The sequence below is a fragment of the Hypomesus nipponensis genome, chromosome 19 (genome assembly GCF_054491055.1).
Source record: "Hypomesus nipponensis isolate SF chromosome 19, ASM5449105v1, whole genome shotgun sequence".
Classification (NCBI taxonomy): Eukaryota; Metazoa; Chordata; class Actinopteri; order Osmeriformes; family Osmeridae; genus Hypomesus; species Hypomesus nipponensis.
This window is the reverse complement of record NC_140379.1, coordinates 18,453,826-18,470,702: the sequence shown is the minus strand read 5'-3', so window position 1 is coordinate 18,470,702 and position 16,877 is coordinate 18,453,826. Positions and strand designations below refer to the sequence as shown.

General features: G+C 41.8%; 3 protein-coding genes across 3 annotated transcripts in view; 1 reads left to right on the top strand and 2 right to left on the bottom strand.

The window, feature by feature from the left end:
• Positions 1 to 2,804, bottom strand: part of piezo1 (piezo type mechanosensitive ion channel component 1 (Er blood group)) — a 75,598-nt gene extending 72,794 nt beyond the window's left edge. The window contains exon 1 of the mRNA XM_084682222.1: positions 2,265 to 2,804. Coding sequence (XP_084538348.1) covers positions 2,265 to 2,328 — 64 coding nt within the window. The 5' untranslated portion in view covers positions 2,329 to 2,804. The remainder of the gene's footprint in view (positions 1 to 2,264) is intronic.
• A 155-nt stretch (positions 2,805 to 2,959) lies between these two features.
• Positions 2,960 to 7,309, top strand: cdt1 (chromatin licensing and DNA replication factor 1). The gene is made up of 9 exons (XM_084682219.1): positions 2,960 to 4,206; positions 4,328 to 4,480; positions 4,665 to 4,885; positions 5,156 to 5,350; positions 5,462 to 5,720; positions 5,963 to 6,151; positions 6,233 to 6,403; positions 6,539 to 6,740; positions 6,840 to 7,309. The coding sequence occupies exons 1-9, from the start codon at positions 3,682 to 3,684 to the stop codon at positions 7,001 to 7,003; spliced, it is 2,079 nt and encodes a 692-aa protein (XP_084538345.1). The 5' UTR covers positions 2,960 to 3,681; the 3' UTR covers positions 7,004 to 7,309.
• Positions 7,310 to 7,636: 327 nt separating this feature from the next.
• On the bottom strand, positions 7,637 to 15,717 carry aprt (adenine phosphoribosyltransferase). Its single transcript, XM_084682221.1, has 5 exons — positions 15,526 to 15,717; positions 14,971 to 15,074; positions 8,876 to 9,009; positions 8,379 to 8,457; positions 7,637 to 8,222 (listed from the first exon to the last, which is right to left on the bottom strand). The coding sequence occupies exons 1-5, from the start codon at positions 15,615 to 15,617 to the stop codon at positions 8,083 to 8,085; spliced, it is 549 nt and encodes a 182-aa protein (XP_084538347.1). The 5' UTR covers positions 15,618 to 15,717; the 3' UTR covers positions 7,637 to 8,082.
• Positions 15,718 to 16,877: the final 1,160 nt, after the last annotated feature.

Here is a 16,877-nt window from a genome sequence, read left to right as displayed (position 1 = left end):
ATAACGTTCTCTGTAGGCTCTCTATAAACAACATGGGCTTAGGTGGGGTAACGGTAATGTTGCCACAGGCCTTACAGAGCAGGCCAACCATGCTGTTTATGACTTTGAACACCAGCTGGCATCGAGCGTGCCAGTACTTGAAAGCTGGGGCAACATGTTAAGTCTTTCTCCTTTTCCGTTCTCTCAGTCAAGTCCTTCTCCCTATACTCTGTCCAGATTGGCCCAGTCCAGTTACATTTGTACTCTTCCTCTACAACTGCACTTAGTGGAGCAAACAAGTACATATTTGGCATGGGCTAAAGGACAGAAGGAAGCAGAAGGTGTGTCCAGACTGACGTTAAATCTTATAGCTCGTGTTGACCTTCCGAAAAAGACCATTAACTACTCATCTGTGTGGGTAACACAACACAAGGACAATCTCTCTCCATCTATTCTCTCTTAGAATAGATGAAGAGAGAATAGATGGAGAGAGATTGTCCTTGTGTTGTGTTACCCACACAGATGAGTACCAAGGGTGCTCCGTCTCTCTCTGAGTGAATGTTCTACAGTCTGAGTGTTTTACAGTGGGTATGTTGTTGCGAGTTTACTAATGGCCTTGGTAGGGCACCTCCTCGCAGTCCACAAGTGTGACGCACAACAGCTGGAGGATTAATCCTGTGGTTCATCACTGCAACAGTTATACATACCAATACACCTAGGCCTACAGGGGCTGTTCAAGCCATCAAATCCACAACACATTGTACTAACTGTAGTATCATCATAGCAGACTGCCCTGCAGGCATGTGATTAGCGTATCCCTTGTGATCAACTGCTTCTCTATTCTTATTTGAACATTAAATCAGCAGTCTATCCAGTTTGCCCCACTTGAGAAGAATGTGTCAACCAGTTGGGCTGAACGGTACAGAGTCAGACCCTATGATGCCAGCTGCTGGCTGATAGAGAAGGTATCAGCATAGTCCTTTCAGGACTATGTGCACCACTAAGTGCATTGACAGGCAGCCATTGGAGCGTAATTGAAAGGCTGCTACTGCATTGATATTAAAATACAGTCGTACAGGGGAGTGCTGAGTAGATCATTAAGTTAAGACCTTACACGTATCCTTCTGTTGAGTGACTAATTAGGACTGAGTGGACTGGTTAACACCTCTGTGGGTGAAGCAATCTTCAGAACCCCATTGTATTCACAGAGGTTACAGGCCCTGACAGGATTTCGCCCAGTGAAAGCTACTCCCCAGCCTTAGGACAATCACAATAACTTCAGATTTTAGAGAACTTAGGTTCTAAAAAAATATCTGTACGGCTGTGATTGGTTGCCTCAGAGCAGATGACTGAACTTCACAATACACAGTGAGCTGCTGATGACCTGACTGAGCTTCACACCTTCACAACTGACAGTGAACTATTGGGTTTTCCATTAAGATAATAAAGAGAAGTCATCACAATGATTGATAGATTTAGGGGAGAGCTGGTTGAGATAGTTGCAATTAGTCACATTTGAGAGAACAGTGACACACATAATGTCACGCACGCCTGACTTTGTGTTCACTTATTGTATTTAGTTTGTGTTAGGACACAACACAACTAGTTGGGTCTAGTAAATAGACTGTATGATTTCAAAAATGACAATTAGGTTGTGTGTGTGTCTGTGTGTGTGTGTGTGTGTGTGTGTGTGTGTGGGGGGGGGGGGGTAACAGTTAGGGCTACAGAGAGGCTCTAGCCCTCGTGTTATCTTCGGGTCATTCTGACCCATCAGTCATTGTGACCCACCGTCGTTTGCAACAACTTTACCGCATACAAAAACAAAGAGAAGCATTTTCTTTTAACCGTTGGGCTGTCTCAGAACCCCCACATTGCGAAGGTTAAAAGAAAATTATTTTTATTTGCTTTTGTATTGGGTAAAATTGGGCAAACACAACGATGGTTCGTTATGAACCTTTTGGTCCTGTGACCCGAAGGCAGCACAAGGGCTAGTCAGAGAGGAAGCAGACCTGAGGGTGTGTCTAGAATAAACACCTGATTATTTTAAAAGCTTAGAACAGAGATGTCACCTAACCTGGTAAAGTATGGATTGTTTTCGTTAGCCTTCAACTTCAAAATAAAGTGCTCCATAAAAAGAACATTTCATTTTTTGCATTCTTCGTATTCATTTGAATTGGTCTGACAGGCAGTAACTCAGATTCCACTTAAACTTTTTGCTCAATAAAATGTTGTGACTTCGGTCGGACATATTGCTTTCTGACGCACATATTTAGCCTATACTTTACCTGCTAACAAGACCGTCGGCAGCAGAAAGCAGTATAACAATCCACACACCACCTGAAGTTCCATGAGAGCGTCCCCAAAGTACGGCTGAACTCCAGTCTACAGTACGGTCCCGCTGACATTCCTCCACGGAACGGACAATTCCAGCAGATCAATAACGTTCAGTAAATCCAGTCCGCGGCAAGAATACATGATTTTCAGAAAGACGGAAATCCATGCAAGCCCTAGCTTTCATTCATTACGAGGCATTAAATTGGTTTCCAAAGTTAATTTAATTTTTAAGTATCCACTGTTATCCAAACTATAAAACATGGATGTTATGTTCATCAGGCATTGCCTATAGCCTACTATTTAGAATCTCTTGAACGTATTGTTAATATGCCCTCTTAAGGTATAGAAAACTGAAACGTTTTTAAAAGCCTTGCTCATAATCCACAGCTGCCCCTTTATTGAATATTCCATGTAAACCCATATCTTCATGGAAAAAGTGATTCACCAGCACAGCAACAGTTGAACTGTTCTCTCAGTCGGAGTCCGGAGCTTTCATGCTTATGGTCTGGCGCCTCCTCCTCAATTTTCTACTCTTCACAACCTTGCTTCTCAGATAGGTTAGATCTTCTAAAATAACACTACCACGGGGACGTACTACATTTTTAAAAAATTAGTACCCCTTTGGTAATGAGCTAAATTCTTTAACGCTTATTATTTAAAATGTGAGATGACAGTATTATTCGTCAACTAGTAGGCTATTAATGCAGGTTTTTTTTGCAGCAAGTCAATAAAAAACTGTTGGCTAAAATACCTGACTGGACTTTGCTTTTCTTTATCACAAATATGTGTTTGGCATGTTGAATTGTGTGGCATGTATAATTGATATTCTAGCGACATACAAGTGCATCTTATCTACTGAAAGGTGTTTCACTGAGGCCAGCACTATCCGAATGTTAATGGCGTCCTCCAGTGGTTTTACGACTGTATTTCTGTGCTGAAGTACAAGTTACTCAGTTGAAACCGAACATTATAATATACATGTTTTAACATGCCATGTTAAACAATCAAATATGCACCAAATACTAAATAATACAATACAAAATTATTTTCAGCAAATAGTATGCTAAATAATTACCGTTATGGCCTGAAAAACATAAAAAAAAAAACATGCTATTCAGCCTCTTAGCCAATCATAATCACAAAAAATGGGTTGTTTAGCATACGGCATCAACCTCCCAATGAATACGGGAGTATGGAGGAAAGAGGCGTGGTTTGCTCACATTTGGCGCGTAACTTAGTTCCATGTTCATGTTGAAGCAAGTTCCGGTGAGCCGCGACACAGAAGTGTATTTGATCAGACGAAGTGGCAACTATTCATTTGTCGCTCGTTCCGTCGTGAACAGATTCGTGCTACGTTGAGAGCGGACAATGTCTCAGCCACGAGTTACCGATTTCTTTGTGCAGAGAAAGAAAAGTGATGTATCCAGGGCTTCGCGTGCTAAAGGACAGAAAACACACAACGAGGACAATGGGGCACTCGCTGTGGACACTGGGACATTAGAAGTCAGGCCGAAAACCAGACAAAATCGGTCGAAGAACATCATTGCGCTGAAAAACACGTCGAAATCCACGCGTTCGGACAAAGCAATTGAAGAGGAGTTTTTGAGAGTTATTGACGAGGCAACATCTGTTAAAGTGGGGTCTGAACCAGCGTCGCTGATTAGGTCTGACTCTGAAACGCTCACTTTGCATGAGAGCCCCAAAACCCCGAAAAGAACGTGTGCGGACGCGGAGTTCGATTTAGGTTCAACCGTGTTCTCTACCACTGCCGATCACAGCACAGCGAAGAAAAAACGTCTGCAAATTGAATCAAGCGTTACAGTGAAAGTCGTCAACAAAACATCAGTAAAGACTGCAAGAAAAAAACTAATCCTCTCCAAAGACACTGAACAGGTGAAGTACTCTAGCTCGAAGAAACTTACGAACATGTTGACAATTTAATTTGACGGGTAGTTTAGTAGATAAGATATCGATATCCACCCTGACTACTATTTGTTCTCCTCTCTGTGAATAGCAAGATGTGGAGCAAGGTGTCCTGCATTTGCCACAAAATTCACCACAGTCAGTTGATAATGACTCAAAGACTATCTTGATTCACGGTACCAACTCTCCCACCACCAAACACCGTAACCAGAGCACAGCCAATAAGTCACCAACTGGAAACGAGGTAAGGAGCTCAACACAGGAACCACGGTTGGCTTGTTTTTATGTACACTGTTTGCATTTTCAACCTGAGAAAGTTGTGTACTCAATCACAGTAACTACAAAGCAATTATGCAAAACAAGGGTGAAATCATCACTGTAATGCGGAAGATGACTTATGACTTAATACATGTTGCTTTTGCCACCAGGCTCTCTCCAAAGATGCTGTTACCACCCTTAAGGCTCGGCTTCAGAAGATCAAGGCCCAGGCAGAGAAGCTCTCCTCTTCTCCGTCCCCAGCCCCTGAAGCTGTGGCTACTGCTCCAGGTCTTCAGGCCAAGCTAGCCCGTGCCAGACAGCTTGCTGCCCGGGCCGAGCAGAGGAAGGTCAGGGCTACTGAAGACCAAGCCCAGCCACAAGCAGAGGAAGAGTAAGATGGCAATCTTTTGGAATATTTGTATTTCATAATTTTTTTCTGTAAATTCAAACTGACAATTTTATACACTGTACTAGTTTCTTGAGTGCAAAGGTGGTTAAAACAATCCTGTCTAGAATGCAAAGTGAAACTGCTTTGTTGCTATTGAATGTAATTACTGCTTTGACGCTCATAGAAGAGAAGTCAAGTTTTATCAATGCTGCTGTTAGTTGCTGCTGCTCTCGCGTGACTTGATTACAACTCTCCTGTCCACTTGTCCTACAGGGAGAAGCAACCAAGCTATCAGCGGTACCACACCCTAGCACAGGACATTCCTCCAGGGCTCAGTTTGCCCTACCACTACAAGCTGCTGGCTGATGCGTTCCGCAGCATGGACACCATTACAGGCATGCTCTTCAACCGCTCAGAAACCGTCACCTTTGCTAAACTCAAACAGGGAGTCGAGGACATGACACGCAGGTAACAAGACTCAAATGTCTGTGTTTGTACACACTGAAATTGTATGTGTTTTTTTTTCTTTCATTTCAATTATCACGTTCTGAAAGATGCTGACTTGATATTTCTAACCAGGCGTTTTGAGGAGACTCATGTTGGCCAGATCAAGACAGTCTATCCATCAGCCTACACCTTCCGCCAGGAGAGGAACATCCCGACCTTCAGCTCTACCCTCAAAAAGTCGAGCTACCAGCTCACCTTGGAGCCTGTTCTAGAAGATTCCGAGGGCACCGGGAAGCAAGGGACGCGACCAACGTTGTCGGCCTCCCGCCAACTGGAGCGGAGGCGTATCTTCCACAAGAGCCTGGTCAACATGGTGAAGGAGCACCACAAGGTTAGGAATCACACACACTTATGTTAACAGCAGCTTTGGCCTTTTATCTCTGCTAGTATTATCTGTACCCATGCAACTCATCTGAAATTTATATTGATCACAAAAGCTATCGCCTTTCTTTCAATAAACAGAAGAGTGCTGTTACTAGTCTGTGCCATTTGTGTCAAACGGACCATTTAATTACTTGTCAGTGAAAACAAATTTAACTTTATCAGACTAACCTTCTGCTGTGTGTACCGTAGGTGTTCCTGTCCTCGCTGAACCCTCCGGTTACAGTCCCTGATGACAAGCTGACCCGCTGGCACCCCCGCTTTAATGTAGACCTGGTGCCCCAGCCCCAACCCAGCTTCCTGCCACAGCCCCCTCAGACAGAGAAGCTGACCACAGCTCAGGAGGTTCTGGATAAGGCCCGTTCCATCATGACCCCCAAGGTACAGCCATACCAGCCTTTGGTCTGCAGTTTTTAGTCAGTTATGCTTCTGTGCTGCTGACAGTGTGATCTGTGTTTGTAGATGGAGAAGGCTCTGGCCAACATGGCCCTGAAGACAGCGGAGACTGGCCGTGCCAAAGAGTTGGCGAGTGTCCCTCCACACCCAGACGCATCTCCTAAGTCTGCCCCAGTGCCTAACCCTGTTGAAACCCCCAGTGCCCTCAAAGGAGTGTCCCAGTCCCTGCTAGAGAGGGTAGGTCATAATCCTGTAGTCCCATGGTGGTCTTCAGGTTTTCCCACTCATACATCTGGCACCTTCAACATCAATGCAAACTCCACATTTATGGATGAATTTATACATAATGATACTGTCTTACTGTGATCTCAGATACGTACTAAGGAGGCTCAGAAGCTGCAAGTTGCCATGACCCGGAACCCCCTGCAGGAGGAACGCCTGCTGATGATGTCACGACTCTGCGAGCTGGCAAGGATCCTGAGGAATGTGTTTGTGGCCGAGAAGAAGCCTGCCCTCATCATGGAGCTGACGTGCAACCGCATGGTTTCCAGCTACCGCTCCGCTCTCAGCACAGGTACATGTACTATCTCGGCAGAGCATGCACAGGACTGGACAATGCTACCAATCCCATGTTTTTTTAAATGCACATTTCCGTTTTATTTATTATTTCCAGGGGAGATGGAGAAACACCTCAGACTGCTGGCAGAGCTGACCCCTGAGTGGCTGGTCGTTCACAAAATCAGAAAGGATTTTTATTTGAAGCTGAACAAGACCATGGACCTCAGCATGGTTCTGCAGAAACTCAACCACAAGATGAAAGAGGAGGAACTGGTTTGAAATTTGAGAACATTGCCACAATTTCTCCCCCAACATCCATATCAAAATGTGGGGTTTGATTTCTCTAAACAGTATCTCTAAATGGTTCTCATTGCCACCACATTGCTTTTACTTGTCCAATCACCCATGATGCCATATGGACTGATTGATGGTTTTAGAACTGGGATATGGACTAAAAGTGCAATTTTATAGTGGTGAAATGGAGAATTTGATTAGTGTAAATATATATACCTGACTATCTTAAGTTTTAATTGCAGGCTTTGTTCAATGTGCATTCTAAAACAAGTAAAAACTAGTACATCTGAAGCCTCAGTGGATTATTTTGTAATTCATAAAGATTTGCGCAATTGCCACTAACATTTACTTATTGTAGGTTAAGGTGAACCTTATAAATGATGGGTGGTGTACATTAAGATATACAGCCATGTTTTTTTTGTGGTTTTACCCTTTTTTTTTCTTTTTTCTTGTTTAACTTGCGGCTATGGGCTGCCTTTAGGTGGTCATCCGTGTTGAAGTCCTGTTTCAGCATTATTAATTTAAAGACATTAAAATGAATGGTGAAACCCTAATCAATTAGTGTTTAGACATTCAAATGGGTAAACTAATATTTACAATTTGTACACTGTGAGCCGCTTAGTTTAATATGAACCTTTATTTAGAAATGTTCCAACACAATTGAAACATGCACTAATAACCAAAAAGGCACCAGCATACTGATACTTATTGCATACAAATTAATGGAATGCAAAAGGCCAAACTTTCAAAGGTATATTGCATGAATTGTTAGACATGTCCTGCAAAATAAACCAATGTGTGAACAGTAAGACTTAAATGAATGTCCAAGATGAATGTGCGTCACTTGAATGGAGACAACAATGGATATCTCAATAGTGGTGTACCATGTTGAACCAATCAACTTTCATAAACCTTTCTTTAGGTGAGTATATTGTGGGGCATTTGTAGGAAGTTCTTCCACATAGTGACAAAGACAATGAATAATATGAAAAGTATTTGAGAGACATTCGTTTTTTATGGGTGTCATGTTTGGGCCCATTTCACCATACAGGGAAAACAGTCCCTCAGTATTGCACCAGTGAGAAAAGAGGGAAAGGTTTCAGCTTTTCCACCCCATTGAGGTCTTTGAGCTCGATGACCACCAAGCAGCCAAGTACATCAGCTTTCTGCTTTTTCATCAGCTCACAAGCAGCGTACAGCGTCCCTGGCAGATGAGAAGAACAGACAGGTAGACAAATTGAAGATTGAGGCTCATCGAGGCCATTTAGGTTGCGGGTAGGGCTAATCTGCAACACATGCAGTTGTAAAGCCACAAATGTTTTAGTTGAAAGCTATCAAGATATTTCAGTGAGACCCTTACCTCCAGTTGCTAGCAGGTCGTCAATAAGGAGGACCTTCTGCCCTGCAGACACAGCATCTTCCTGGATCTCAGCCTCTGCCTAAAGGAACACAACATGCAATTGACTGCTACTCTACAGCAACAGTAGGGGCCTCCAACTTTGTTTCCGAGAGCTACCTGCTGTAGGTTTTCACTCCAACACTAATATAGCACACCTGATTCTTTAAATTAGCTGGTTGATTGGGTAACAAGTATTGAATCAGATCAAAAGTATGGTTGGAGCAAAAACCAACAAGCAGGTAGCTCTCCAGGAACAGGGTTGGAGACATTTGAGCTACAGTCACCAGAATGACTGCTGTCACATTTCATTGCACTTCAAAGATCTGACAGGCAAAGCAGTCTTAACCATCATCTGCATTTCTCAGAGCATCTCCAAGTGCCTTATGAAGATTAGATTACATGAATAGGAGATCACCATTGCCACTGAAAGTTTGAGTTTCTTGAATAAATGTTCTTACCTTGCCGTATTCAAGGGTGTAGGACACAGAAACGGTTGGTCCAGGCAGCTTGCCCTTCTTCCTTACGAGGGCAAAGCCTACTCCTAACCTTTGGGCCAACAGGGGCCCAAACAGGAACCCCCGTGCATCCAGACCTGCACACCATGGAATCACAACAAGTCTAACATAACTAGCCCATTATTTGTAATAATTTACCATTCCATATCCAAAAACAATCCCAGAGAAAGTTGAGCCGTGTTGTGAAACAGGTGACCTTATTTGTGCTACGAGAATGTCCTGTAATTACATTAATAGTTCCAGTGTAGGGCAGGGCTGCGGTTCATTTATAAAATGAATCCCTCCCATGTGACCTTGTGTCACCTTTCAAGATGGATGACAGAGAGCATGAAAATGATGCAATGTAATCGCCACAACGAGTGGAAGTGGCATGAGCACAGGAATATGACAGGGTACCGACATTGATCTTGAAAGGAGCAACTACAGCAATACATACCGCATAAATGATTAAAAAAGTGTGGGCTACGTAGCTAGGTGAAGTTGGTTTCATATTTGACATTAAACATTCGTCTCACATTAATCTGGAATAATATGTGGAGCTGGCTCCAATCCAAAGATATTATGTTGCCATCCTTAACAGTAAAGAAGATCAAGTTTGGTGTTTTTGTGGAGGACAAGAACTTGGATTTTGCTCTCAATATTGTGTTCTTATTGGGAAAGTTATTTTTACACAAATAGATACTTAAAAACTAAACCCAGCTTGAATCATTGGAAGAATGAGTTAAAATCTTCGAGTAAATCCCTAAATCTGATTAAAGACAAGAAAGCTCTTAAAGCTATCTAACAAGGATAATATCTTAAATTAAATCTGAGATGGCCCTATGTTGTGTATATGTTTACATGTAATATTATTTCGTTTTGTTGTTGTTATGTTGTTATAATTTGAAAGTAATTATTATCATTATTTCGTTTTGGGGTTGTCTATATGTATATTGGTGATTTTGTTTTTGTTCAAACTGAGGCAGGGGATGTATTCATTGATATGAAAATGTTAAAGTCCCTGGATTGTTTTAGGTGGTGGGCTGAAGCTCAAAATCGTGCATTTGAACGATCCCTGGCGATGGAGGAGCTGGATTTTTCTGTATCACTTTAAAACTTTTCTATAACCCTAACAAAAAAAAACTAAATTTTTCAAGGAACAAACTATTTGTTTCTTTATCGAAACGGGCAACTATGGTCCGCATCCAATAAGAGTTCATATAAATGACACCTTCATAAAATCCACCAATCATTTACCCTGATATTCAAGTCGAGTAAAGTAGGAAGTAAACATTCACGTGCATTTTGGTGAGCCGGTTGTCAGTTTATTGTCAGTGGGTGTCTGGGCTTCAAATGTATGGAAAAAAGTAAAACAAATTGGTAATTCAGGTATTCTCTAAAGAAACATTGCAACATTCCATTTTAAACTAGCATATTTGTTATATTTAGGGATGGGTATCGTTAATTTTTATCGATATCGATACCATTTTTGAGACAGCTTAACGATTCGAGTCTTTATCGATACTTTTTTATATCTTAAGTAAAACAGATAGAACAAGGGGAAGGTGTTGCTCTCAGGAGGAGGTTGGCTCAAAGGAGCATATATAAGCACAATGGATCCTGACTGGCTAAATCTAAATCTGTCCACTACAGATGTACTATCCACAACTTGGATGAGTAACTAGACTGTGATTGGTTGGTTGACAAAAAGTGACATTGTCAAGCTCATTGACTTTCTGAAAAGTTGTACACGTTTCAACAAAAGGCACCTGATATAGCTAAATGACCAGCTAACCAAACCCAAACCTTACTTATCTTATCACTATTTTTTTCTGTCTATGTTTTCGTTTAACACTATGCTTAAGCATCCCACAGAGCCATGCTCGTGGTGACTGTTTTGAATGATCAGCAGTGAGGGGGGGGGGGGGGGGGGGGGGGGCGCTTGTCTTTACTCACACACTGTGCTCGTAAATAATATTTGCAGTTCGCGCACACATCAAATTTTAGGGGCATATGCGAGTCAAATAGTTGCACTGTTGAGCCCTGAATTGGCTTATTATTGTCAACAACGGAGACTCGTTACGAAGTTGGGGTGCGCTCACCAGAGGATTGTCCTGCAAAGGCAGCTGGAGTTTGCACCGTTGGGACTCGGACACAGTCAAAGTACTGCATTTTATCTTTATTTGATGCAGGTGCTTTTTCATCGCAGTTGTTTTCCCCCCTTTACAAGAAATTACTTTAGAACATATATTGCTTTGTCTTTACCTTTGGCTTTAATAAAATGTAGCCAAGCCTTTGACCGTTTCGTGCGTTCTGCCATCGTAGCTAGCAACAAAATGATAAATGAAGTTAAGTAGCGCGTGAGGCAATTAAATTCTTATTTGTTTAGTTTAAAGGCGGTTGGCAGGCATTTCAATTGAATTAGTCATTTTATTAGTCAAACATTGTATGTTTGTGCACCAGTGATTTGATTGAAATAACATTAATTGTTTCTCGAGACATAAATCAACGTTACATTATATTACTTGGTCTCGATAGCGGTATCGATAAGCTTGGACCTTATTGATATTCGGGTTTTGAGAAAACCGGGTCCTTACAGAACCGGTTCTTGATACCCATCCCTAGTTATATTATTGCGCTGCTATTAGTCATCAGAGCAAGTTAACAGTTAAGTGATAATGAAATGTGCAGAACATTCTTCAAATAAATGTACAGTATTGCATTTTTGGGTATATCATATACACACAGTTATTCAAAACCTAAAGTTCTTCTTTCATGAGCTCCTATGTACATTTCTGTACAAGATTGAAAGTAAGAGATGCTGAACAATTCATGATAAACACGAAAACAAGATTGAAACCACTTATTTTATACAGAAAAAAATTGAAACTGTAGCATACAGTACTGTAATATATACAATTTTCTACAATATTGTCAGAATGTCTTCTTACAGTCACTGTACTGTTGCACAGTATGATACAGTAATCCACCACACTGTGACCAATCATGCAGTGCACTGCAGTTAATGGATGCATGGGTGATAAAATATGTTTGTGTATAGTATACCGTGTCTTGTGCTGAAACAGCTATTATGTGTACATTAGAACAAGTGTACATTACAGTAGATTCTCACATACCTGTTACCATTTCTACAGTAAAGGTTCAAATTATACCCATCACTGTAAATCGACTCAAATTAGGCTGTTTATAGGCCTATTCTAAAGACATGATTGGTTGGTGTTGAGTAAAGCAATGAGTGTTTGTACGTGTGAGGAGTTAGTGTGAGGCACTGATTTTTATGTGGCTGTGTTTGAAAAAGGAAATCAAGATGCTTCCTGTTAGAATTGTGTGTCTTATGTGGATAATTGTGTGTTGTGTTTTGAAAAAAGTGTTTTATGAAATTGAAAACTGAGTCAAAGGCCCAAAATGTGCATATGGTTTTGCAGATTTGAGGCGTGGTTCTGGTGTTTGAGTGTCAGGTTTCAGAAATTGTGTGAAAAGTAAGTAAGTAAGAATTTGTGTATAAGCATTTGAACAAAACTGTAAGCTAGAAAAGTCCGAAAACTGTGAACCTCTGTGCCTCTCTGTTCCTTCCAACTAAACATGCTCTCTTCACATGGTCAAAACCAAGTGTCAAAATAAGAGTCTACAGAGATACTTATTATAATAACAAGGTAATACAAAATAATATTATTCCAAAAATAATACACATCTTGTTTATAGCTCTAACAGAAGACCTATAATCTGATGTGGAATACCATGCCCCTCTAGTCGTCCGAGTGTCTGCTCCCATGTTTTTCATAAAATAAGGTAAACTATGCAAGATGCCTTTCTTCTTACTGGCTGGATATGAACAGTCTGGAGGACACACATTTTGCATTTAAATACAGGTACAATCTGGGGATGTTGTTGCTCAGAGACAACAGGAGTATGGTTTTGCAAACACTGCCTGTGATCAAGTATACAGCAAACAACCAACAGAGACTCCAAAACTAAAGTTGGACTGACTGGATTCTCCCTAAACAAAGATGCATTGCATAGATGCACCACATCACTCCAACACAGTGAACTGCATGAATCATGACAAGATAAAAAGGATATTAAAAACATCCTGATGACCAAGCACCACCAAGCATGACCAAGCACCACCTCCAGCTGCACCTCGCCAAAACAGAACTTCTCACCATCCCGGCCAAGCCCTCCATCTCCCACGATCTCTCAATCACCCTGGGATCTGCGACGGTGACCCCTTCATGCTCTGCCAGGAACCTCTAGTTTACGAGCTCTCCCACACAGCCCACATGGCTGCAGTATCCATATGCGGTCGTGTAGATTCACCCTCTACAACATCCGGAAGATCAGGAGATACCTGTCTGAGCATTCCAACCAGCTACTAGTCCAAGCACTTGTCCTCTCCAAGTTGGACTACTGCAACTCGCTGCTCGCCTGTCTCCCAGCATGCACAACCCGCCCTCTCCAGAGGATTCAAAACGCAGCAGCCCGCCTGGTCGTCAACCTACCCAGACACTCCAATGTTACCCCGCTCCTCATCTTCCTTCACTGGCTGCCCATCACAGCCTGTATCAGATTCAAGACCCTGGTACTGATCTTCCAAGCAGTGAACGGGACTGCACCCGACTACATCAAGTCTTTCCTCCAGCCTTACACCCCCACTCGCCACCTACGGTCTTCTTCTGACAACAGTCTGTTGGTTCCACTGCTCAAGAGCGCCCGGTCCCAACACAAGCACTTTTCCTGTCTGCCCCCCCAATGGTGGAATCAACTCCCCACCTCCATCAGAGACACTGTCTCTCCACCTTCAAGAAAAGGCTTAAGACGTTGTTCCGGGAGTACAACTGTACTTAGGAATGATTTGCTGGACCTGATGCAAGTTTCCTCCAGAATCACAATGACTCTAATTGAGAGACTTGTTGGTTAGTTGTAACTGATTAAAAATTATTGTACTCGCTGGGAATTAATTTACCGTTGATTGCTTTTTTTACAGGTACACTCTTGCACTTTGAGGTCCATGTTGTTTAATTGTAACTTGTAAATTGTAACTTGTATAACTACATGCTCTTATGGTTCTTCCCTTTGGCACTTATTCAGTTTTTTCACAATGTATGCTTCATGTTTTGGCAACCCGAAATGTTTGGAGCTATCTCATTGTTATGATCAATGACCTACTTTTGTAAAGCTCTCTCTCGGAAGTCGCTTTGGATAAAAGAGTCTGCTAAATGAATAAATGTAAATGTTGACATGATGTACATTTACAATCAAATGTATGATCAACCCATTTGACCAGACCTTGGAGGGAGAAAGTCACATAACATCATGAAAACTAGCTTCAGATGCTGTTGTCAGTGACCTTTTTGAGGCTTAAGAGAGAGGAGACAATGCCTTTGTAGAGTTTGTACAATAAAGGCTCTAGAGTGAAGATATTAAAAAGTAAATCTAAATAAATACAAGGAAATCCTATTTAATAAATAAATCATAATTTGACGAGTTGGGAATGAGAACAGGTTTTTATATGGCTCTGGGATCACTATATGAAAGGGGCGATTGTAAACTACTGCCCCTCTGCTTGTGTGGCTCATACCACACATGGCTTAGCATATCATTAGACAAATCGAGTAATTCCAACTTTCTAAACTACTAATAGGTCAGGAGGCGACCTACTACTTGATTCAGATGGGTGATTGTTGAATCTCTTTTTTGACCATACATGTGTTTGCATCCCTGTGTAAATCATGAAATACATTTGTGAATCGGGTTACGTTTGTTTGTGAATTATGAAACTAATTTAACTCCATGGGTGTATGCTAGGTATTATTAGAATAATCTGGTGTCCATTTGAGGTTTTATATTCATATAAATATTATAAGACTCATAATTGTAGGAGTAGTTTAAACCCGGTCCCTAACCCCACGCTACAAGCGTTTCCCGAATGTGAGACGAATGTTGAATATGAAACTAACTCACCTCGGTAGGCTACCGGACAGTATCGTGGGTAGTAATCTGATCACTAGCTGTGACTACTTTTTTGACTGATCACTCACCCACCATTAGCTCAACCTGCGGGTATGTCATTCTCACATGGTCCTCAAAGAGATCGATCACTGCTGTCAGAGCACTCGGGTTCTTCAGGATAGGACTAATGTCTCTGTAAAAGAGGAACACGTGAAAATACGTCATAGCTATTTAGCCCGTCTTTGCACATGGACTGCACACCACTGTTAATACCAGCGCAAGGTTGTACAAAATGAGTGGAGCTAGAAGGACTAATAAGAGTGAAACCCTTCCACAGAAATTGAAATGGTAGATTTGGCTACCCTACTAGTATCAAGTTCCATCTCTTAAATTGACAGCGATCTCATCTTTGGACGCATTTTGTAGCTGTAGTATAGTGTATAGTATACAGGATATGGTAGTATGTCAAATGCTGTTGTTTAAATACAGGAAAAACGACATATTCTGTGTATTCACTGAACTTGAACTCCTCTGGTGCACAACATCTTCCCATGCTTAGCGTCCCGAGGAAGGGAAGTTCACGACGCTACTACTAGCTAGCCATTTGTGAAATAATGTAGTCCAAGAAGCGTAAACTCGACTACCTGAAAAGTATTCCTTCACTTGGAAAATCAGGAAATGGCCTGATGTTCTTGTTCACCAACTCCAGTTTTGATTTTGTCGTACTCTCTGCCATGTTGTTTCCATGTGACGAGTCCTCGAGAGTGAGGTCAGAGAATGTCTAATAAAGGGAGAACTCTCTCTCGGGAAACTTCCGGGTTCTGAACTGGTTGCAGTTCCACTCAAGTTCCATATGAGGGCGCTAACGGTCGAGTGCAGAATTAATGGAAGTGTATGGAACTATACCGCTCAAAATCCACTTTTCTCAGGATATAATGTTTTGTCTAGTAATTTGAATTCTGAATTTGAAAGGGGAGGCAAAAAAAAATACACACCGCTGAGTGTTAGATTTTTTTAAAGTCGCCTTTCCTTCTAAAAAGCCTTTGAACATGTCATTGACATCATACACATAGTACGACCAGAGCTACAACATGACGGCAAGCTCTGGTTACTTCCACTTTTCTCTCGAGGCATGGACAACACAGCTGACAAGTTAGGCTCTCCCTGTCAATACACATGCAAGAAAGAGTTTTGGCTTGCTACTGTTGTTGCTACTGTTGCTAATGCTCTGACATTATGGTTCTGCTTCGGATGCCATCAAGTCTGGTCGTAGTCAGTCCTTTACTAACCAATCAGCATTTAGCAGAATGCTAGAGTGTTATGGGCAACAACGACTTACCCTGTAAGAAATTGAAAGGACATAAGTACTCGTTCATTCAACTTTTGACCTGCAATCTATGTTGAACATACAATCAAATCTGAGATTTATCCACGACAATCAGGCGAAAGAGGCAAATTTAGCCGTTTAGCTCCATAGATTCCCATTCATTTTGCACTCGACCGCGATCACTCCGAGTGGAACTCTTGTGGAACTGCAACAAAAATCGGTTCAATGGGGTTTTCACCGAGCGTCATCAGACCGGAAGTCGCCATATAGGAGGCCCGCATCAAAACAAAGCACAGGCACTGAAGTAGCCTATATACGAACGTCGTCAAGGAAAATAGTTAATTATTGCCGTGTTTCAGGTTGTACCAATAGGACATATCGAGAAAAACATTTGCAATATTATCGACTTCCAAAAGTTATTAAAAACCAGGGAGAGGAATGTCAGAGATTATCAATGCAAAGGAGGCGCTTGTGGTTGGCAATGCTCAACCAAGATCTACCAGGGAAAAAACTGGATTGAGAGTCACTTGGCTACACCTTGAGTATCGCAATGATATCATACAGTTAAGGTTAGGTTTGTTAAAGACTATTATATTACTTACTTTGGCCTTCACAACACAACGGTCGTTGATAACTTGGTACTGCGTCTCCCTCACCCATCCACACACC

What these genes read in the sequence shown, in the direction of transcription:
- aprt (XM_084682221.1), bottom strand. Translation starts at nt 15,617, where the DNA reads ATGGCAGAGAGTACGACAAAATCAAAACTGGAGTTGGTGAACAAGAAC. An exon ending in GCAGGTTGAGCTAATGGTGG is followed by an intron (nt 9,010 to 14,970) that starts GTGAGTGATCAG and finishes CATGGTGTGCAG; the next exon opens with GTCTGGATGCACGGGGGTTC. An exon ending in CGACCTGCTAGCAACTGGAG is followed by an intron (nt 8,223 to 8,378) that starts GTAAGGGTCTCA and finishes CTCATCTGCCAG; the next exon opens with GGACGCTGTACGCTGCTTGT.
- cdt1 (XM_084682219.1), top strand. Translation starts at nt 3,682, where the DNA reads ATGTCTCAGCCACGAGTTACCGATTTCTTTGTGCAGAGAAAGAAAAGT. An exon ending in GTCGAGGACATGACACGCAG is followed by an intron (nt 5,351 to 5,461) that starts GTAACAAGACTC and finishes ATTTCTAACCAG; the next exon opens with GCGTTTTGAGGAGACTCATG. An exon ending in GTTCCATCATGACCCCCAAG is followed by an intron (nt 6,152 to 6,232) that starts GTACAGCCATAC and finishes CTGTGTTTGTAG; the next exon opens with ATGGAGAAGGCTCTGGCCAA.